Source organism: Prunus persica, chromosome G7 (assembly GCF_000346465.2).
Source record: "Prunus persica cultivar Lovell chromosome G7, Prunus_persica_NCBIv2, whole genome shotgun sequence".
Classification (NCBI taxonomy): Eukaryota; Viridiplantae; Streptophyta; class Magnoliopsida; order Rosales; family Rosaceae; genus Prunus; species Prunus persica.
In genome coordinates this window covers 10,963,121-10,985,826 of record NC_034015.1, presented here as the reverse complement: position 1 = coordinate 10,985,826, position 22,706 = coordinate 10,963,121, and the positions used below count along the sequence as shown (strand labels likewise).

Here is a 22,706-nt window from a genome sequence, read left to right as displayed (position 1 = left end):
TACGACATTGCTTGGCTCCCGGGGAGCCATTTCCCCGTACATATAAATTACAGTCTGACATGACACGTATACAAAAATAACTCATTAAAATTATAAAAAAAAAAAGTATTTACATACGTGTCACACTATAATTTTTCTGCAAAAAGAAATAGTTCGTTACAAATATTTTTATATATATTAATATTCGAGTAGACATTAATCTGCTTTAAATTTGATTCTTAATGCCTGATCAAGAAGATGGGAAGGGATTGAGCCTAGCCACCGGAACACAAACCAAAGGATGAGCCCTTGGTAGTACTGTTAATCCAGCTGCCACTTCCATGTCAACTGTTTGTGCAAATAATCTCACGGGAGAATATTCGCCACAGATTCCTTCGTCTTCTCTGCTTTTCTCTCTCCCTGCAAAACAGATCGGAGTAAAAGGACCACACCCGGGGGGTGTTGGCCAAAGGCCCTCCGATGCCTAAGTCAGGTAGGGTGTTTCAAGGAAAACCGGGTGGCTGGAGCCGTGTGTGGTGGCCGGAGCCCTGTGTGAGAGAGAGAAAGAAAGGAGGTGGCTAGGGTTTTTGAGAAATAATTTATGCAGAGTTTCAGTAGGAATTTAGACGTACCTCTACTATTGTGTGTGGCTATGCTTTTATAGTAGTCTCGGAGGCTAGGGTTTCAGAGGAATAATTCCGTACATGGAAGGGAATTATTCCTCCCATTTTTGGAATTGATTTGATTAATTAGGGATTTGATTAATTAGGGTAAATCAAATCCCTAATTGTGGTAGGTATCAAATCAAATCCTGACTTAAATAGGTAACTCCTCATTTAATTGGAAATTGGGGTAGGAATAGAATTAATTCTCGACCCGATTAGGTAATATTCTATTTAATTGGGTAATCCCCAATTAAATTGAATAATTCCCAATTAGGTCAAATAATCCCCAAATGGAAGGAATTATTTGACCTAGGGTTTTGATTTAATTAGGTTCCCACAAATGCCCCCCAGCTTCTGCATGGCGTGTGGTGGCATGTAGGAGATGTAAATTATCCGTTGGGCTGTCCAGCTGTAACTGGGCTTCTTTCGTGGACTTGGGCTCCCGAGTTGAGGAGGTGTTTGACTTGCCAATTTTATGAACTCCCATGTTGGAAAGAGTTCGCGATTCCTTGTAGGTCAAGGAATTTTTATCCTTTAAATATGAGGCCCTCCCTTGCTTGTCTTCACACCGCAAGAAACACTTCCCATATTCCAAAGAGAGGTTCTTTGAAAATCGTCTGCTTGCCAAGGGAGAGAGTGTATCTTTAGGTAAGATATATATATATATATGTGCATATATATAAGTATATTTACATATATATTTTGTCTTCTTGGCTGCGGGTCCAGCATGGTGAGCTTTGGCAGCAAGGTGAACTGGTTTGCCAAGGGAGGCATGCAAGCTTGGTGTGCGCTGGTGAGCCAAGATGGCAGCAAGAGGTGCTGTCGCAAGCTTGGGTTCAACTGGAGGAGTGCTTGCTGCTGGCGAACTTGGTGCGCACGGGTAGGCATAGCTAGAACAGGTGCGCAAGGGCTAGCCTTGCATGGACCGAGGCTGCAGTCTGGGCTCGAGCTGGGGCGCGCTAGGATGGGCCATGCGCGCTGGGCATGGCTGCTGGACCAGGCGAATAGCTGGGCGCATCTTGGGCCGCAGAGCTAGAGCGAACGGAGCAGGCCCGTGCTGGGATGCGAGCTGGGCCGGAGCGCGAGCTGAGCTGGAGGCGCGAACTGGGCTGGAGGCGCGAATTGGGCTGCTGCGTCGATGGGCCGCGTGTGCTGTGCGCCAAGTGGGCTCGGGCTAGCAGGCACTGGGCTCCTCTGCAGATTGGGCTGCAGCTTTGCTGGACCCCTTTTTGCTGCTGTTTTTTTTTTTTTGGTTCACGAACTAGGAATTTTAACGCGACTCTCTTTGCTAATTTTTTTTTTTTTTTTTGCAGCTGCTCAATGACCATGTCTTCTGAAAGAAAGAGCCGATCACCAAGCTCACAAGTGCCCTTGTACCTGTGGGGCGGTTCTCAAGTTCCCAAAGAGAAATTTGTGGCCAATTTGCACCGTGTCACCACTAAGGCCCAGTTCAAAACGTGGCGTGCCCTTTTCGACTCCGCTATACCCAAGGATGTGCATGTCAAGTTGGCAGAGCCCACATCTGACAGTATACCTCGTGTGGATCCGAACAATCCAGGCGCCAGGATTATCACGTTCCGCCCCTTCTATTTCTCGCTGGGATTCACGTTTCCGCTGTCAAAATTCTTCAGGGAGGTGTTCTGTGCCATGGAATGTGCCCCGAGCCAGTGTACTCCGAATGTTTATCGGGCGGTCATCTGCTTTGAAAATTTGAGCCGCTTCTTCAAGCTGGATTTGACCGTGCAGGAGTTCTTCTACTTCTTCGAGGTGAGACGCTTCTAGAAATATGCCCAACTTTGCGCACGCGAACCCAAGTTGTTTGATAGTTTGAGTCAGGGCGATCATGTGTGGAGCAAGGATGTGCTGGAGGTCAGCGGCAGATGGGAAAGGGAGGTTGGCGATGGTCCGCTCATTCCTCTCACCTACTGCGATGGTAAGTCGCATTCCTCTGATCTGCTACTGTTGTCATGGAATTCTTTGCTGTGTCTGACTAACTTTTGTCTCATTCTTGCGATGATGCCATCCGAAAGAAGCTCGTTCTCGACCCGGACATGACGAAGGTTCGACAGGCTTTGAGCATCCCCGCCAAGTTTCGTGAATGGCGCTGGCTGCTGAGCGAACATCGGAAGGAAGTCGGTGGCCTGCCCCCTGCTGAAGATATCAAAAGGTGGAAGTCGCGCTGCTTGGAGCTAAGTGACTTGCCAGTTGAGCGGGAGGAGTCATCGACTGAGTCCCCCGAGGGCGGGAAAGCGTGCAATAGCTCTGCTCGAGACGAAGCTGCAGTTTCACGATCAGTGGACATGTCTCCACAGCGAAGACAGCCGAGATCTTCTCTTGCCACGAACAAGTCTTCTACAAGGGAGGTCTCGCCTGCTCTGAAGGCCCATATGGGAGTTGCTCCTGCCTCGTCTGCCGGGATCAAACGCCTCGTCAACGCGAACAGCAAGAAGGCCAATGGCATGCAGGAGGTTCGGGAAATTCTGCTCAAGTCTTTGTCCGTACTGCCTAAGACCCGTGATCTGCCATGCAAGGAAGCCGCTGGGAAGCAAGGTTTGGGTCGTCCGTGCCGATCTGGGAACCAAGCTGAGATGACTGTACCTCTGTCCAGCAACCACGACTCATCTGCGGGGCCACGAACAGTCAAGCGCAGGGCTGACTCAATGTTGCAAGTTGCAGCCAAAAGAGCTAAAGAGTCGTCTGCTCGACCGAAGAGTCCTCCAATTGCACGAACTGCCGGTCCGGGAACTGGTGATAGCTCTGCTGGGGGCGAGCCAGTGTCTGATCTGCTGAAAACGGGCTTTCTGTCAAGTCCATCTGCTTGCGCTAAGCTAGCTGATCACGTGTATCGAGCTGGTGACCTTTGTGCTTTCTCGAGCCTTCCCTTGGATAAGCAAGAAGAAGCTGCCATGTATCACCTTCAAAAAGGAATGGTTTTTGCTGTTGGGGCCATGCGAAACTCGCGTAATGTTGCCCCCTCTTCTGCCCTACTCGACGAACTGGTGAAGAAGAATTCCGACCTAACTGACAAGCTCTCGAACGAGCGGATTCGCCATGATGCGAGGATTTCCGAGATGAAGGAGAGTATGTCCGTGCTCAAGAGTTCAGTTGGCCAAAAGGATGGTGAACTCAAGTCTCTTATGGCTACCCTGCTCGAACGCAAGGAAGCCTTCTTCTGCCTCGAACATAAGCATGCCGCTTGGGCCCAGGATCATGACAAATTGCTGGTTAAGTTTGACACCCATGTGGAAGCCACGGAGGCATCCAAGCACAAGATGGCTGCTAATGCGTACAAGCTGGGGTACCTGGATTGCCAGAATGGTGCTTCTCCTTGCTGCCCCCTCGAAGATGATGACGGTGAGCAGTCTGGTCTTGACCTGCCCCACGCTCAGAGTGGGCAGGTGGATGCTATGGATGCAGAAACAGTTGAAGAGCAGATAGCAGATGAAGCTGCAATTGAGGAAGACAAACGCCAAGGTGGGTCAGCTAATGAGGCTAAAGCGGATGCGAAGGAGCAAGCAGCCGAGGCGGTTGAGCAAGTTGTGCTGGCTGGGCAGAATGAGGCTGCTGCCAGTGCAGTTGAGGATGTGACCGGCTAAGGGTCACCTGCTGAAGTTCCCTAGTAGTTGTAGTTCATTTTTGCTATTTTTGAACTTTGTTATTTTCTTTCAATAAGTGGTCTTTGTTTGACCATCTTACTTCTTGTTGAACTTGGCTGATTGGCCGCTTTGTTATGGAATTTTCAGTTGTCTTTCGAACTTCAATTCTCATTGTATCTTGTAAGTGTGTGTCCGGAGACATGGCACTTGGAAGACATAGCGCTTGAAAAAGAATTCCATTGAGTTTGTGCTCCGGGGAGCAGCTTGTCTGCAATGGAGCTAAGGCTTGTCGCCTGTGTGCGTATGTCGGAGACATAGCGCTTGAAAAATACTCCATTGAGTTTGTGCTCCGGGGAGCAGCTTGTCTGCAATGGAGGTAAGGCTTGTCGCCTGTGTGCGTATGTCAGGGACATAGCGCTTGAAAAAGACTCCATTGAGTTTGTGCTCCGGGGAGTAGCTTGTCTGCAATGGAGGTAAGGCTTGTCGCCTGTGTGCGTATGTCGGGGGCATAGCGCTTGAAAAAGACTCCATTGAGTTTGTGCTCTGGGGAGCAGCTTGTCTGCAATGGAGGTAAGGCTTGTCGCCTGTGTGCGTATGTCGGGGACATAGCGCTTGAAAAAGACTCCATTGAGTTTGTGCTCCGGGGAGCAGCTTGTCTGCAATGGAGGTAAGGCTTGTCGCCTGTGTGCGTATGTCGGGGACATAGCGCTTGAAAAAGACTCCATTGAGTTTGTCTGCAATTGAGGTAAGGCTCGTTGCCTGCATGTATATGTTTGTGGGACATAATGCTCGAAAAAGTACTTCATTGAAAAGCTGGCTCTTGTATTGATGTTGGTGTGAATACATCGCTTTATTGAATAAAGTAAATTAACAACATAGGCAACATCGAAAGCAGTTTGTCTTCAATTGAAGTACGGGAGGCTCGTCGTCTGCTAGGAGTCGAGCTGGTAAGCGAAGAGCTTCACGGATAGTATCTCCGAAGGTGGTGGGCATTCCATTGTCTTGGAATTTCCTTCCCTTCTAGAGTGTCGAGGGTGTAACTTCCTCTGCCCCCAGATCGGCTGATCATGTAAGGGTCTTCCCAATTTGGCTTCATCTTCTTTGACCCTTGCCTCGGTGATGTGATGAAAGTTTTTCTGAGCACAAGGTTTCCAGGGCGAAACTATCTGATCTTGGCCTTCTTATTGTAGTAGGATGTCAACTGCTGCTGGTAGGCGGCAACTCGAACAATGGCCTTTTCTCGTTCTTCTTCGAGCAGGTCAACGTTGATTCTCATCTACCTGCAGTTTTGGTCAAGACTGCCCACCTCAATGCTCATAGAAGGGACTGTGATGTGTGGGGGAATGATTGCCTCTGTCCCATAGGCCAAGGAAAACGGTGTCTCTCCGGTCGATCTCCTTTTGGTTGTGCGATAAGCCCATAGAACTCCTGGCAGCTCGTCGACCCATTTTCCTTCTGCGCCTTCCAGTCTTTTCTTTAGGCAGTCCAGCACGATCTTGTTGGATGCCTCTGCTTGGCCATTGCCTTGCGGGTATCTGGGGGTTGACATGTGTTGCTTGATGCCATACTTCGCAAGGAATGCAGTGATCTGCCTGCCCACGAACTGTGTACCATTGTCGGTAACTATCGATTGCGGGCAACCGAATCTGCAAATGATGTTCTTCTAGATGAATCGTTCAACGTCAGCTTCCTTGGTAGAAGATAAAGCCTCGGCCTCGATCCATTTGGTGAAGTAATCAGTGGCTACGATTATCATCTCCTTATTGGCAGGTGCTGTCGGCATAGGTCCCACCAAGTCAATGGCCCACTGCATGAACGGCCATGGACTGTTCTGTGGATGGTATTCCTCAGCTGGCAAGCCAGGGATCGGCTTGTATCGTTGGCATCGATCACATCTTCGAGCATACTCCGTAGAGTCTTTGCGCATGGTAGGCCAAAAATAGCCGATGCTAAGAGCCTTCTGAGCAAGCGACCTGCCTCCAGCGTGATTCCCACACTCGCCGTCGTGTATTTTGCAGAGAACCTCGAGCGTTTGCGGGTACTTGATGCAAGTGAGATGAGGCCCATAGTATGATCTGCGGATAAGCGTGTCGCCTTTCATGTAATATCTTGCAGCCTTCTGCTTGATTTTCCTGGCCTCGGACTTGTCATCGGGCAAGTTTTCATTCACTAGGTAGTCAATGATGGGTTCTTGCCAGCTAGGATCCTCGTCGATCTGCATTAGGTCCGGTTGTTCTGCCTCTTCTATGCTAGGCTGGTCAAGGTGCTCGACTGGGATGGAGCGTCTGAACTGGGTATCCAGTGCTGATCCTAAGCTTGCCAGTGCATCTGCGTGCGCGTTCTCTGCTCAGGGCACCTGCTGGATGGTGAAGGTGGGAAATGCCTTCAACAGCTCTTGGACTTTGTCAAGGTACAAGATCATCCTTGGGTGTTTTGCCATGTACTCTCCTGAGGCTTGACTTGTAATCAGCTGGGAATCCGAGTAGATGGCCAGCTTCTTGATTGATAGCTCCTTTGCCAAGCGCAAGCCAGCGAGCAATGCCTCATACTCTGCCTCGTTATTTGAAGCCGGTAAGCCAAGTGTGATAGCTTGCTCTAACAGGGTTCCATCAGGGGTGACAATGACGACGCCTGCTCCAGCTCCTTTCTGGTTTGACGCTCCATCTACGCGTAGCTGCCACATGTCTCTGGGTTGGTCAGGTTCCGCGGAGGTCTTGTTTGCTCTCGAACTTTCCTTCTTTTTGCTGACCAGCTTCTCTTCTTCGGCTGATGGTGTGAACTCTGCAACAAAGTCTGCTAAGGCTTGGGCTTTTATCGCAGTCTTTGGCCGGTAGAGGAGGTCGTATTGGCTTAGCTCTATTGCCCACTTCATGAGCCGCTGAGAAGCATCAAGGCTGTGGAGGATTGATCTCAAAGGAAAGTCAGTCATAACGACGACTCGGTGAGCTTGGTAATAAGGTCGCAGCTTTCTCGCAGAAACGACAAGGGCCAAAATGAGCTTCTCCAATTTTGGGTAGCGAGTCTTTGCATCGAGGAGAGCTTTTGACGTATAGAATATCGGATGTTGGGCCCCAAGTTATTCTCGGATGAGAGCTGAGCTGACGGCCGAGTTGGACACTGCCAGGTACACGAACAAGTCTTCACTAGGAACTGGCTTCGAGAGTAGGGGAGGTGAAGTAAGGTAGGTCTTTAGACTCTGGAAAGCTACTTTGCACTCCTCGTCCCACTTGTCTTTTTGCCCTTTCTTCAAAGCTTTGAAGAATGGTCTGCACTTGTCGGTAAACTTTGAGAGGAATCAGTTGAGAGCTGCTGCTCTGCCCGTCAGACTTTGTATTTCCTTCACTGTGGAAGGTGACTTCATCTCGAGAATAGCTTTAATTTGGCGTGGATGTGCCTCTATACCTCGTTGTGTGACTAAGTACCCCAAGAATCGGCCGGATGCTACACCGAACGTGCATTTACTTGGATTCAGCTTCATGCGGTATTGGCGGAGCAGGCTAAATGCCTCGGCGAGGTTTTTGAGGTGGTCTCCACGCTTGGGGGCTTTGACCAGCATATCATCCACGTAGACTTCCATGGTTCTACCGATCTGCTCCTTAAAAATCTTATTCACGAGCCTTTGATAGGTTGCTCCAGCGTTCTTCAACCCAAAGGGCATGACCTTGTAGCAGTAGGTCCCTCTCTCGATGATGAAAGAGGTCTTCGCCTTATCATCGTCGTACATCATAATTTGATTATAGCCGGAGTAGGCATCCATGAAGCTGAGCAGCTGGTTGCCGGAAGTCGAATCCACGAGCTGGTCGATCCTCGGCAATGGGAAGTTGTCTTTAGGGCATGCTTTGTTGAGGTCGGTGTAATCGACGCACACTCTCCATTTGCCCTTTTCTTGTTTTGCCACCAGAACAACGTTGGCCAGCCATTCTGAGTAGGAGACTTCTTCAATAAATCCAGCGGCTAGAAGCTTGTCGATCTCGGCTTCAATGATGGCGACTCGCTCGGGAGCGAAGTTGCGTCTCTTCTGCACCACGGGCTTGCTGGCTGGGTTGACATGGAGGCGGTGGCAGATGATGTTTGGGTCGATGCCGGGCATGTCAGATGGTGACCACACGAACATGTCTTTGTTGTTTTGGAGGAATGTGGTAAGTTCCACCTTCTCGTCTGGGCTTAGGCGCGAGCCGATCCGTGCTTTCTTGTCTGCTGGTTAGGATCGAGGGGTACTAACTCAACGTCTTCCTCAGGCTTCCAACCTTCTTCAAGGGAGCCTTCCGGGCGGATTCCCTCCTCTCGATCCTTCTTGTTTGGATTCTGGCGTGAACCGATCTGCGTTTCTTTGTCTGGCTGGCCAAGATCAGGGGGTACTAACTCAACGTCATCCTCAGACTTCCAAGGGGAGTCTTCCGGGCAGATTCCCTCGCCTTAATCTTTCTTGTTTGGATTCTGGCGCGAGCCGATCTGCGCTTCTTTGTCTGGCTGGCCAAGATCAGGAGGTACTAACTCAACGTCATCCTCAGACTTCCAACCCTTTTCAGGGGAGTCTTCCAGGCGGATTCCCTGGCCTTGATCCTCTTGAGTCCGTGAGCTGTGCATCTTCTTGCCATGGCTTGGTCACTATTGATCTGCCCGATTCTGCCTCCAGGGATAGGGTAGCGAATCTTCTGGTGTAGAGCAGATGTGATAGCCTCGATCTTGCTGATCCACGGTCGGCCCAGGATTCCGTTGTACGGGGAGATCTCGTCGATGACCATGAAGGTTTGCAAGCAGACTACTGGGGGTGAGTGGACGTCAAGGTCGATCAGTCCAACAGTGATTGATGTGGCCCCATTGAAGCCAGTGAGCGACCTTGCAAGCTTGCTAATCTTGGGCTCCAATCCCATCTGTTGGATGACAGATAGTTGCAGGATGTTGGCTGCGCTGCCCTTATCCACATGAACTCGCTCGATCACAGCTTGTTCAATCTGAATGCAGATGACTAGGGCGTCATTATGCGGCAGGTCAAGCCCGATCAAGTCTTTCTTCTGGAAACCAATGACGGGTGTATCCACGATAACTGGTACTCCTGTTGTGACTTGGGAGACATAAGTCGCCTGCGCGATCTTCCTCTTGCGCTCCTTGGTGGTCAGCCCGGACTCCTGAGAGTCAGCTAGAATGGTGTTGATTCGAATGACCTTTTGGGGAGGTTCCTTGGCAGCTGCATCACGATCCTCGATCTGTTGGATGGCCTTCTTTGCGACGAATTCTGTGCAATGACCTTCTCTGACCAGCTCCTCCAGATGCCTTTTCCAAGCATTGCAATTGTTGGTGTAATGACCGTGCTCCCCATGGAATGCGCAGTATTTACTGGTGTCCCTCTTAGAGGGGTCTCCTTTCATGAGTGGCGGTCTCCTCACCCAAGACTTGTCCTTCACTTGAGCCAGGATCTGATGAATAGGGATAGCGAACTCAGTGAAGGTCCCAATTTCTGAGCTTCCCTCTCGGGGCCGCGATCTGCGCTTATCTCGGGCTTTTTGCTCGAATTGGTTGCTCTTTTGGCTTGCCTGCTTCGTCGGGTGATCAACTTGCTTGCTGGCTTTCTTTGCGGCGATTCGATCATCGTCCCAAAGTGTGTAGCGTTCTGCCGTCGCGAACACTTCTGCCAAGGTTTGACTTAGTGTTATGGCCAGTTCCCGGTATAGCTCGTGCTCGGTTGGCAAGCCCTTCTTGAAAGCTGAGGATGCAACTTGGTCATTGCATCCTATGATGTTAGCCTTTTCAGCCTTAAACCGTCTCAGGTAGTCTCGTAGAGACTCGTCTGGCTTCTTGCGCAGGTTGAACAGATGGTCTGCATGCTTTCTGACCGTCTTGTAGGAGGTGTACTCCTTTGTGAAGATGAAGGCCGACTCCTTGAAGTTTCCTATCGACGCGGATGGTAGAGTGTGGAACCAGTCTTGAGCTGCTCCTCGCAGGGTCATCGCGAACACTTTGCACATCAGGGCATCATCTGCCTTGTACAGGATCATGGAGCTCTTGAAGTGCCTCAAATGGCTCTCAGGGTCAGAGTCCCCCTTGAATGGAGTGATGGATGGCGTTGTGAACCGCTTCGGTGGAGGAGCTTGTTCCACTTTGTTGGTAAAGGGCGAGCAGTCAACTCGATCAATTTCCTTATGCAGGACCTCCTCCGCGCTTCCTTTAAGTTGGAGAGCTTGGAGTCGGTCATTTACTAGCTTCTCAACGTCCTCTGCTCGCAGGACTGGAGTCTCGGGCCGGCATCTTCGGTGCCTCGAGCGCGACCGGCTAACTTCTTCCTCGGTTCCCAAGGGCCGATCCCCTTGGGTGTTCTGCCCGTGGGGCAGATTAGAAGATTGAGCTTGTGAGGATTCCTCTACATCTTGTCGCCGCGTGTTGGTCCTCGAGCAGGTTGGTGGGCGTCGATCATCATCTTCTACCCGTAAGGTCAGGTCGACGTCTTTGGTGTCTCGAGCGTGACTGGCTAACTCCTTCCTCGGTTCCCAAGGGTCGATCCCCTTGGGTGCCCTGCCTTTGGGGCAGATTAGGAGATTGAGCTTGGAAGGATCTCTCTACAGCTTGCCGTCGCGTGTTGGCCCTCGAGCGGGTTGGTGGGCGTCGGTCGTTGCGTTCGTCACGCGACTGCTCACGAACTCGAGCTCCTTGTGGGCCCAAGCGGGCGTGGACATTAGATTGTGGGCCTAAGCGGGCGTGGACATTAGTCTGTGGGCCTAGCCTTTCGAGCACATTGGTCCTTGGTTCTAGCCCCGAACGGCTCAGAGTACGGCTTGCGGCTGTCTGCGTCTCATCTACTCGATCTCGATCTCTCCTCTGCTGGTTTGCCCTTGTCTGACCAGCCTGAGACCTCTCGAACTGCTTGCCGGAATGCTGGTGTGCCCTCCTTTCCTCGTCACGGGGTCCAAGGTTATGGCCTTGATTCAAATTTATCTGCCTGAGTAGCTGGCCAATCAGGTTGTTCTGATCATCGACCTTCTGTGTGAGTTGATCGACCCGTGAGTTAAGGTCCACTGACTGCGCGGGTCAAGTAGAGTGTTGTGCATCGGGCCCAACGGCACATGGGCTAGGGCTCCATTAGACGCGTACACAGGTGCATATGTCGAGTGTGATCGCAGAGGAGGGAGAGAATGGATCTGCTCCAAGACTGGGATGACGTCGGAGTAGCCATGGGGCTGAGCAGCAAATCCGGTAGTTGAGTGGTGTGGCTGCTGCTGTGATCCGACGGCAGGACAGCGAGGCAGAGTAGCTCCGGTAATCGGCGCTGGCAACTGCAAGGCTGTGGAGGTCCCAGGGTCATGTGGCGGCTGTTCTGCAATTCCAGCAGCTGAAGGCGGCTGTAAAGCACTAGAGGACGACTGCAAGGTGTTGGCAGCCACGATTCCGTGCGGTTGCATTGAGGTTTCGACCACGAAACCATGAGATGGGCCCATCGTGGTGGCGTTACTCTTCGTACGTCTTGTACCAACCATGTTTGTTTGAAAAAATGTGTGAAAGATGGATTTGGAGCACGCTTTGAATATATGTCGTGCTCTCAATGAAAGCACCAATTTGTTTGTGCAAATAATCTCACGGGAGAATATTCGCCACAGATTCCTTCGTCTTCTCTGCTTCTCTCTTTCCCTGCAAAACAGATCGGAGTAAAATGACCACACCCGGGGGGTGTTGGCCAAAGGCCCTCCGATGCCTAAGTCAGGTAGGGTGTTTCAAGGAAAACCGGGTGGCCGGAGCCGTGTGTGGTGGCCGGAGCCCTGTGTGAGAGAGAGAAAGAAAGGAGGTGGCTAGGGTTTTTGAGAAATAATTTATGCAGAGTTTCAGTAGGAATTTAGCTGTACCTCTACCATTGTGTGTGGCTATGCTTTTATAGTAGTCTCGGAGGCTAGGGAATTAGGGATTTGATTAATTAGGGTAAATCAAATCCCTAATTGTGGTAGGTATCAAATCAAATCCTGACTTAAATAGGTAACTCCTCATTTAATTGGAAATTGGGGTAGTAATAGAATTAATTCTCGACCCGATTAGGTAATATTCTATTTAATTGGGTAATCCCCAATTAAATTGAATAATTCCCAATTAGGTCAAATAATCCCCAAATGGAAGGAATTATTTGACCTAGGGTTTTGATTTAATTAGGTTCCCACATCAACATTATTGCTCCCTCCTTCAACTTTCCACTCAAAGCACTGGATAATAGCTGCAAGTGTTGTCTGCACAACCTGCAATGCAAGTGAAGTTCCAGGGCACCCTCTTCTTCCACTACCAAATGGCAACAGATGAAAATGCTGCCCCCTCACATCCAACTGGCTCTTCCCACTTCCGTCTTCAGTCACAAACCTCTCCGGCTCGAACTCCAATGGCTTCTCCCAGTGGTTGGGGTCTCTGTTGATAGCCCACACATTGACAAACAATCTGGTTTTTGCTGGAATCTCATAGCCACCAATGCTGCAGGCTTCTGTTGACTCTCTCACAATTAATGGGGCTGCGGGGGTCTCCTTCACTATGGCTTGTAGGTAAGGAAGGTTGGCAATGTCTGATTCTTGTACTAGTCTGTTCTTTCCAACTATGGAGTCAATTTCTTGTATTGCTTTCTTCATCACTTCTGGGTGGTTGATTAGCTCTGCTAGTGCCCATTCTGTCGTAATCGCGGATGTATCCGTCCCAGCAGCAAATATATTCTGTGAATATGTACGCAATGCTAATAAACGAGGATTGCTTGATTTCCATATGCTCATCATTAGCACTTAGAAATAATCAATCTATTGCAATTTCAAATTATATTCCTAAGCACATAACCCTCTTCTTACATAATTGATGCATATTGGGAGAGGGAGCTTATATGCAATCTGTAAATCTGCAAATGGAGGCTATCAAAGGTATGCTCCAACTCAATTTCAAGGATATCAATCAATAAACAGTAATGCTTTGAGCATATACATTTTCAGGAGTAGAGAAGAAAAGGATTTGACAATGCCAATCATTAGGAGCTTAATCAAAAGTACTATTTCATCTACAGATCTGGTGTTACATTAATTTGATAGTTTTGACAATGCCAATCATTAGGAGCTTAAAGCAATGACCTCAGAGTTTTAGCATGATTGTTGTCCTTTAACAAATACTATATAATGAATGAAAGAATGAATCCTTCATGAGCAAGAAATAAATAACAGATAGTGAAATTTTGTGTCAAGATCAGAGGTATGTACCATGATGAAGGCCTTTATGTTTATTCTACTCAATCTAAACTCTGAGGTCTCGTCTTCGGATATGTCGAGTAAAATGTCAAGCAAATCCTTAACTGCATCACAACCTTCACCAAGTTCCTTCCTTTTCTTCCTTGTCTCTTGGTGCTCCTCTATAACCCTCTCCATCATAGTATCAAACGTATCGCGTAGTTCCTTAACCCTTTTCCCAAAGCCCTGCAAATCCAAGTTCTTACAAAACCAAAATAAATCCGACAAGTTAAGTCTCCCCTTAAGCTCAGCAGTACTTTCACCACCTTCCTGACCACATCAGCATCTCTTTCATTTTTAGACCAACTCTGCCCCATAGTCATTCTTGTTATGATATTATTTGTTATCGTAATAAGTGCCGCTCCAACATCAAAAGCCTCAGCTGCCTTGGCCTTCTTTCGGATCAATTGTACGAAACTTGTCAACTCTTCATGCCGGACGGGAAGGAGCTGATCCAGTGTTCTTCCACCAAGAAGCTCAGAAACACATAGTTTCTTCATGAATTTCCAGTAAGGTCCATAAGGAGCAAATACAAAATCAGACGATCCATATGCGAGGTAATCAACAACAGCCATAGAGGGCCTGCTGGAGAAGGAACCTTCATGAGTCTTGAGGAACTCTTTTGCCATGTCCGGTGAGGAAGCGACTAAACAAGGAACAGAACCAAGAAAGATGTGAATCAAAGAACCATAGCGGCTAGACAGCTTGTGAAAAGCTTGGTGAGGAATTAAAGCAAGGAGGTGGAGGTGTCCAATGACTGGTAAGGCCATTGGACTTGGTGGAGGCCGAGGTTTGTTCTGAATTTTGGTGAGTATGGTTCGAACCAGAACTATGGAGACAAGGAAAAGTATAATGTAGCTTTGAAATTCTGCTTCCATGGTTGATTGATCTTTGCTTCAATCTTGGAACAAGGATGATGATCTGAGGGTTGCTCATATAAGAAGCTAAAACACTAATTCATTTGCAGGGGTTTAATTCCTGAGGAATTAGATTTCCTATATATTAATATTGAGACTTTGAGCCCTCAATTACACATGTTATATAAAATAATGAACTTGGAATAGAGTGGGTAAAATAATATATGAATAAGAACGACTTGAGATCAAAACATAAACAAAGAGCTCGTGTTTGGAGAAACAGAAAACAATAATTTCAGTAACGTGTGCAAAACAAGATGAATTTATAAATTACATAACTTGCATACTACTGCCATTGGAGGCTTCAATAACAGATTAAGACTCCTTTAGCTCTTTATTTTTAAGAAAGACTTTGTATTCTTTTAAGAAAAAGATATTGAGTCAATGGGGTCTAATATAGTGAAAAAGGTCATTAACTTGCCAGTGGTCTTAGGTTCTAACCTTCAAGGCATATTGATAGTGTGTGCGTGAAAAACCTCATTCCCGTATAGTTTAAACTATCACTTGTATTATTAAAAAAAAATAAAAAGATATATATAGGATTTTTCTCTTATCCGGACATCCGGATTGTTTAGTGTGCGGATTCCAATGTTTGCAGTTGTGTTTCATGTAAAAAATGATTTGAAGATGTATACTTCTACAGCACCGACTGGATATTTTTATATAGCAGTGTAGTGGCTTGTGATTTGGCAGCATATATAAGAGAAGAAAATCGAAGAAACATTGAGGTCCGCATGCTAAACAATCCGGACATCCGGATAAGAGAAAGACTCTATATATATATATATATATATGTATGTATGTATGTGTATATATATATGTATGTATGTATGTATGTATATATGAATTTTCGGACAACACATTTGATATCAAACTAGCCTATTCTCTCGCGCGGTATAAATTTTCTGACACTACATTTGATATCAAATTAGCCTCTCTCAACGAGCTCCCGCGTGCGAGAGGCCTTTATTTTTATGAAGCGCAAGCGCGTTAGTTTTTTATTTCGTTCATACCATTCTTGTGTTGGTCAAATGACCTGTCTATCTTGCATATGAAAACATCATTACAATGAGCTCATTGCACAGATTGGAGGCTGCTCCATTCATCACATATACAGACAGAAATTATGCTGCAAATGCTATTGCAAATTGGAGTTATAACTTAGCGCTAGGTGGATGTCTCCTTGATGAGGCCCGAAGCTGGCTGGAAAATATCCTTCTTGATGATATCCTTGGGATCGCTACACCCCGAATGATACCTGCTGCTGCTTAGTTTGTTTTGTTTGGGGGTTTTTCCCATGTCATGCAAAAGTAACTCATACAAAAAGAAAAGCTTTTACATACGTGTCATACTGTAATTTTTCTGCAAAAGGAAATAGTAAGTTACAAGTATTTTTTCTTATATAATATTCGAGTAGACATTAATCTGCTTTAAATTTGATTCTTAATGTCTGATCAAGAAGATGGAAAGGGATTGAGCCTAGCCACTGGAACACAAACCAAAGGATGAGCCCTTGGTAGTGTTAATCCAGCTGCCTCTTCCATGTTAACATTATTGCTCCCTCCTTCAACTTTCCACTCAAAGCACTGGATCATAGCTGCAAGTGTTGTCTGCACAACCTGCAATGCAAGTGAGGTTCCAGGGCACCCTCTTCTTCCACTACCAAATGGCAACAGATGAAAATGCTGCCCCCTCACATCCAACTGGCTCTTCCCACTTCCGTCTTCAGTCACAAACCTCTCCGGCTCGAATTCCAATGGCTTCTCCCAGTGGTTGGGGTCTCTGTTGATAGCCCACACATTGACAAACAATCTGGTTTTTGCTGGAATCTCATAGCCACCAATGCTGCAGGCTTCTGTTGACTCTCTCAGAATTAATGGGCCTGTGGGGTGAAGCCTTAAGGTCTCTTTCACTATGGCTTGTAGGTAGCGAAGGTTGGCGATGTCTGATTCTTCTACCAGTCTGTTCTTTCCAACTATGGAGTCAATTTCTTGTCTTGCTTTCTTCATCACTTCTGGGTGGTTGATCAGCTCTGCTAGTGCCCATTCTGTCGTGATTGCGGATGTGTCGGTTCCAGCTGTAAATATATCCTGTGAACATGTATCCAAGGCCTAATTAATAATCAAGAAGTGCTTCATTATGCTCATAGCATTTAGAAATTTATTGTGATTTTAGGTTTTCCTAAGCAAGCTAACGTCCCTGGCCATATGGAAAAGAATTTGTGTACGCCGGTTATGCATGTAACCTTCTTCTTACATCATGCATATTGTAACAGAGAGCTTGTACAGAGGGTAGCAAAACTACGCTCCAAGTCAATTTAACAACATATAATCAGTGATTTATTTATGCTTTAATGAACTCAGAGTTTCTTGAACTTGAAGCAGTGTTTCATCTACAGATTTGGTGTTACATTAGTTCCATGGATCGAATATTTCTGTCAATCATTAGGATATTATTACATCACTTACCATTTAACTAATTAATAAATGAATGCTTCAATCTTAAAAAGAGGCATTATCTATTAGGGAATGAGCAATATTAGGCAATGAAAGTTGTGTGCAAAGATCAGAGTTATGTACCATGATGAAGGCCTTTATGTTTACCATACTCAACCTAAACTCTGAGGTCTCATCTTCTGATATGTCAAGTAAAATGTCAAGGAAACCCTTAACTGCCTCACCACCCTCACCAAGCTCCTTCTTCTTCTTCCTTGCCTCTTGATGCTCCTTTATAATCCTCTCCATCATAGTATCAAACCTATCGCGCGCTTCCTTAAGTCTTTTACCAAATCCCTGCAAATCCAAATTCTTACAAAACCAAATAAAGTCTGACAGATTAAACTTCCCCGAAAGCTCAGCTGTAGCTTTCACCAGCTTCCTAATCTCATTAGCCTCTGTCTCATTTGCAGAGCAACTCTGCCCCATAGTCATTCTTGATATAACATTATTTGTTACCGTCATAAGCTCTGCTCCGACATCAACATCCTCAGCTGCCTTGGCCTTCTTTAGAATTAACTGTACGAAACTTGTCAACTCTTCGCGCCTGACGGGAAGGAGTTGATCGAGTGTTCTTCCACCAAGAAGCTCAGACATGCAAAGTTTCTTCATGAATTTCCAGTAAGGTCCATAAGGAGCAAATGAAAAATCAGCTGATCCATATGTGAGATAATCAACAGCAGCAATATAAGGCCTGTTGGAAAAAGACCCTTCATGAGTCTTGAGGAACTCTTTGGCTATGTCGGGTGAGGAAGCGACTACACAAGGGACAGAACCAAGAAAGATGTGAATCAAAGATCCATAGCGGTTTGACAGCTTGTGAAGAGCTTGGTGAGGTATCGGAGCCAGGAGGTGGAGGTGTCCAATGATTGGTAAGGCCATCGGACTTGGTGGAAGGTGAGGCTTGGTTCGAATTTTGGTGAGTACGATTCGAACAAGAATTGTGGAGACTAGCCACACAAGGAAAAGTATGATGTAGCCTTGGAAATCTACTTCCATGGTTGATTGATCTTTGTAATAATCTTGCAAAAAGGCGTTGATCTAAGGGGTTCTTATATAAGGAGATGAAGCACTGTTTTGTTCTCAGAAGGTTTTTAGTAACTGAATTTCCCAGGATTTGAGAATCTGTTTATTCTTGTAATACATGTTATAAAAATCATATCGCTATCGCTAAGGGGAAGATTGCCATTAGATTAAGACAAGTTTAATCTATTTGTTTACATTTTAAATTGTTTGTTTCTGGTTACATTTGAAAGCAACTAATCATTGGAAAGCTTGTGTAGTGTTCTAAGGGTGAGGAGCAGAGACTAGGTCAGCAGCCGTATTTGGTGCAAAATGGGAGTTTAAAAAACAACAAGTGTACATCTATGTATTAATTACAACGTTGTTCTTGTCATAACTTATTTGTTTCAAATTTTCAATTCGTTTAGAGCCGGCTATTTCCAAGTTTTTATATGCAAGCATTTGGTCATTCTTGCTGTTGCTATCTGCAGCTGATTGGGTCAAAGACTAGTTTTCTCCTTTTCTTTATTTTCCCTTTTGGTGGGGGGTTGCAGGATTTCAACCCACATTCAACTTTTGGGTTTATTAAGCTCAAAGTTGCTTCGAACTCTAACATGATTTGGTAGCCTAAGGTTAAGTGGATCTGTATGCAAACACTAAAAGAATTCTAAGGGCTAGTTTGGGATTGCTGTCACTTTTAAAAAAAGTTGTTTCTACTGTGCTTTGAAAATAATTAGTTGTAAAGTGAAGCAGCTCCATGTTTGGTAAATAATTCTTTTAAAGTGCTGTTAGTACAGAAAGCAGTGTTAAAACCGTTTGGTAAATTTTAATAAAACTGTTGTAACTGTGAATAATGACTCAAATAGACATGATGTTGAAAATGTTATGCACTAATTATGGGAAATTAAATATTTTGTTACATATTTAGTTTATAACTTATATATATTGATAAAGCCAAAAGAGTTAGCTTGAGATACGTCCACTTACTAGCTATGTACTTTAGACTTGGTTTGTTGTCAATCTATGGCATAGCATGAAAACACCTGATACTATTTCTCCTTGTAGATGGCAACAAATGCTTGGTCAATAGATTTAAGAGTTATCTAAAATTTACTTGGCTAGTAAGTATTTGAATCATTATCCTTTGTCTTGCTGCCAATTGCAATGAATAGTTATCCAAATTTATAAGCTCTGCACCCCAATCAATAGGAAACCATTTGGTTGCCGCCTTAGTATTTACTATAAATAGGGGTCATTTCCTTTTATTTTGAAAACACGGGACATTGCATAGTAGTGCATGCAGATATATATATATATATATATAGAAAACAAGAGAAAGCAAGTGGTGATCAAATTCTCAGGAGGAGTTAGAGATCGTAGCTTGTGTGTTTTCTTAACTTGGAGTTGGCTTTAGAAACGAGTTAGGGATTTCTTGGGGGCCTTTACGGGGATTGATCTAATTAAATTTTGTGAGCTCTATATTATATGTTTTCACCTCATGCTATTTCTCCTTGTAGATGGCAACAAATGCTTGATCAATAGATTTAAGTGTTATCTAAAATTTACTTGGCTAGTAAGTATTTGAATCATTATCCTTTGTCTTGCCGCCAATTGCAATGAATAGTTATCCAAATTTATAAGCTCTGCAACCCCAACCAATAGGAAACCATTTGGTTGCCGCCTTAGTATTTACTATAAATAGGGGTCATTTCCTTTCATTTTGAAAACACAGGACATTGCATAGTAGTGCATGCAAAGAGAAGAGAAAAATAAAGAGAGAGAGAGAGAGAGAGAGAGAGAGAGAGAGAGAAGAAGAAGAAGAAGAAGAAGAAGAAAGAAAACAAGAGAAAGCAATTGGTGATCAAATTCTCAGGAGGAATTAGAGATCGTAGCTTGTGTGTTTTCTTAACTTGGAGTTGGCTTTAGAAACGAGGTAGGGAGTTCTTGGGGCCTTTACAAAAGATTGATTTAATTAAATTTCGTGAGCTCTATATTATGTGTCATATTGTATAATGTTCTTGATATACTATATTTATGTATTATGAACTATTTGAATCATGTTGGCATAATTATATCATGTCATGGTAATTGATTGGAGTTGTTGGGTGGAGAAGATAATAATGGAAAATAAGGTAATGGATATAGTCTTTTGTGTAGTTGAGTCTAACTCTTGGCAGGTACCAGGTCTCAGGGATCTCATAGTGCACATGATTTTTATTGGGGATTCGGGACTGGCGAAAGGGAGTTAGACAAGATGACTAACAAAAGGGGAATTAGGGGATGATTTAAAATGGGTGTTAGTTCATATAAATGGGCATTCGGGACCAAGTGGTATAAGCATGGTATGGAACGTGTAGGTCTGCTTGTCCAGTTATATGAATTAACAGGATTAGATGAAGAGCATTCATGCATTGTTATTAATAATGTGAAATTTGGCTGTGTGATTGCATGTCACTTAATTTAGTTATATCAATCTACTATGGTAAGGTCTCATGTCCTTACTGAGCTATGGTTGCTCACCCTTCACCCTGTTTAATTTTTTCAGATGAATTAGTGGGTAAGACAAGGGCTAAACCAGTTGAGGCTGAATTAGATAAGTGTGATAGAGCTTTATTTATTAATTGTAAAGTTGTAAGATTTTGGAGATATTTTTATAAGAGAAGTTTATTTTAAACCCATATTTCGGCCTTCTTTTTATTTTATTTTACTTTCTCACGCATCGGGCTCTGGGTTTGTGCCGAACCCCGGGTCCGGGGTGTGAAAAATTATATGGTGGTAGTGGTGGTGGTAAAAGAGATGAAGGTGAAAATGGTGGTGGTGGAGGTTGAGGAGAAGATAGTGGTGGAGATGGTGGTTGTGGAGGTGGAGGTGGCGGAGATGGAGGAGGAGGAGGTGGTGGTTGTGTTGGCGGTGACGGAGGAGGATGTGGCGGTGATGGTGGTGGCTGTGTGGTAGAGGTCGTGAAGGTGGTAGTGGTGGTGATGAAGGTGGAGGTGGTGGTTGTCGTAGTGATTGTTGTGAGGATCGCGGTTGTAGAGGTGGAGGTGGAGGTGGAGGAGGAGGTTATGGTGGAGGATATGGTGGTGGAGGTGGTGGTGGTGGCAGTGGCGGTGGTGGTGGATGCCATTTAAAAAATGAATATGAATTTGGGAATTTGAAATATTCATTAAAAGGCTTATCTCTGCTTCTTTTGAAAGCAACTTTGAAAAGCAACACAAAGCTTACTTTTAAAAGTTGCTGTTAAAAAGCCATTGCTTTTAAAATAATTGAGTTATTTTATTTTTACAAACACCTTAAACTGCTTAACTTTCAAGTGAAGGTGAAGCAGGTTTTGGGCAAAAAATGCAATCCCAAACGGGGGCCTAAATATACTGTCTGGTCTTTCAAAAGGCTTGTTTATATAGAGCTAGTATGCCCTACCCTATGTGGTTGATATTGCAATATTCAGCAACTTCTATATCTTGAGGATTTATATGAAACCTGTATTCTATTGCTTCTTGGGTTTAACTTTAGGTTGATAGTATCTGACTTCTTGACACTGAAGAAATAAATACTTGGCTTTTTATAAAATATTTCCCTCTCCCCTCTTTCTTTTCTGTTTCCTTTCCGTCTCTTCTCTCTCTCTCTCTCTCTCTCTCTCTCTCTCTCTCTCTCTCTCTCTCTCTCTCTCTCTCTCTCTCTCTCTCTCTTTTTTTCTTCTTTCTTCCTCTCTCCTTTTTCTTTTTTTATTTCCTTCCCGTCGTTCTTTCTTTCTCTCTTTCTTTCTCTCCCTAAGTTCAGCCACCACTCTCGCGGTAAGTTCAATTATCTTAGTGAGAAATGCAAGTACTATTTAGTTGCAGAAATTATGTCTATTGCTAAGTAGATTCAAAATTTTGCCTTGAAGAGAAAATATAAGATTATAGCTTTTCCTTTGGGCCTGGAAATAAGATCGTAGTTGAGATCTTGACATTTGCTTTATTTTGCTCAGGTTGTGAGCGGTTCTAAGACAGTTGCTGGAAAATAGGTTTTGTTGCATTCCTTTGTAAACTAGTGTACCACCCTTTTGTTCAATTGGAAGAACGTTTTAGATTTTAGATTATTGAACTTACCGCAAGAGTGGTGGCTGAACTCAGGGAGAGAAAGAAAGAGAGAAGGGAAGGAGAAGAAAAGCATGAGAGAGATATCTGGCGGAGAGAGAAGAAGAAGAAAAGAATGAGAGAAGGGAAGGATAAAAAAGAAAGAGGAGAGAGAAGACTGAACTCGGGGAGAGGAAGAAAGAAGAAAAAAAAAGAAAGAGAGAAGAGAGAAGGAAAGGAAACAGAAAAGAAAGAGGGGAGAGAGAAATATTTTATAATTTTCGATTGATTTGACGATGATATCCCTGAATTTAATAGTTTTTTTAACAGATGAACTATTTAAGAGCACATACCTATATTAACATTAGGAACCATAAGTGACAGAAAAAAAAACTTTAAGGATGCAATCTGATAATTTCGCAAACGTCAGAGACGTTTTGTGATAAAAAGCCTAAAAATTATCCCAATAATTCCAAGCAATTTTACGTTGATGCTGCTATTCTTCTTTAATTTTCTTTTTTGGGCTTTAAGGACGCACGATGCCCAACAACTAGAAGACCCTGGGCCTCGAGACCCTGCAATATCTTGAAACAAAAACTTGCATAAAATAATAGAGAGACTGTAGTGAGGGATTTTAACGAGGGGCTATAATGAGCAAATCCAAAATTTTCTTACAGGATTATTGGAAATAAGTTCAGAAATAGCCCAAAAATCTCGATAATTCCAGAAGCTCATCGTTGTTCTCTATCTTTCAGATCCTAAAATCT

The 22,706-nt window shown here is 44.9% G+C and overlaps 1 protein-coding gene and 1 pseudogene across 1 annotated transcript; both read right to left on the bottom strand.

Moving 5' to 3' along the window:
- Positions 230-14,357, bottom strand: LOC18770529 (annotated as a pseudogene).
- On the bottom strand, positions 15,756-17,878 carry LOC18770056 (cytochrome P450 93A3). Its single transcript, XM_007203434.2, has 2 exons — positions 16,964-17,878; positions 15,756-16,474 (listed from the first exon to the last, which is right to left on the bottom strand). Exons 1-2 carry the CDS (start codon positions 17,876-17,878, stop codon positions 15,839-15,841), a joined length of 1,551 nt encoding a protein of 516 aa, XP_007203496.1. The 3' UTR covers positions 15,756-15,838.

Excerpts from the sequence above, each read along its gene's own strand:
- LOC18770056 (XM_007203434.2), bottom strand. The coding sequence starts at position 17,878 with ATGGAAGTAGATTTCCAAGGCTACATCATACTTTTCCTTGTGTGGCTA. Across the intron at positions 16,475-16,963 it reads ACATAAAGGCCTTCATCATG|GATATATTTACAGCTGGAAC; the intron begins GTACATAACTCT and ends ACATGTTCACAG.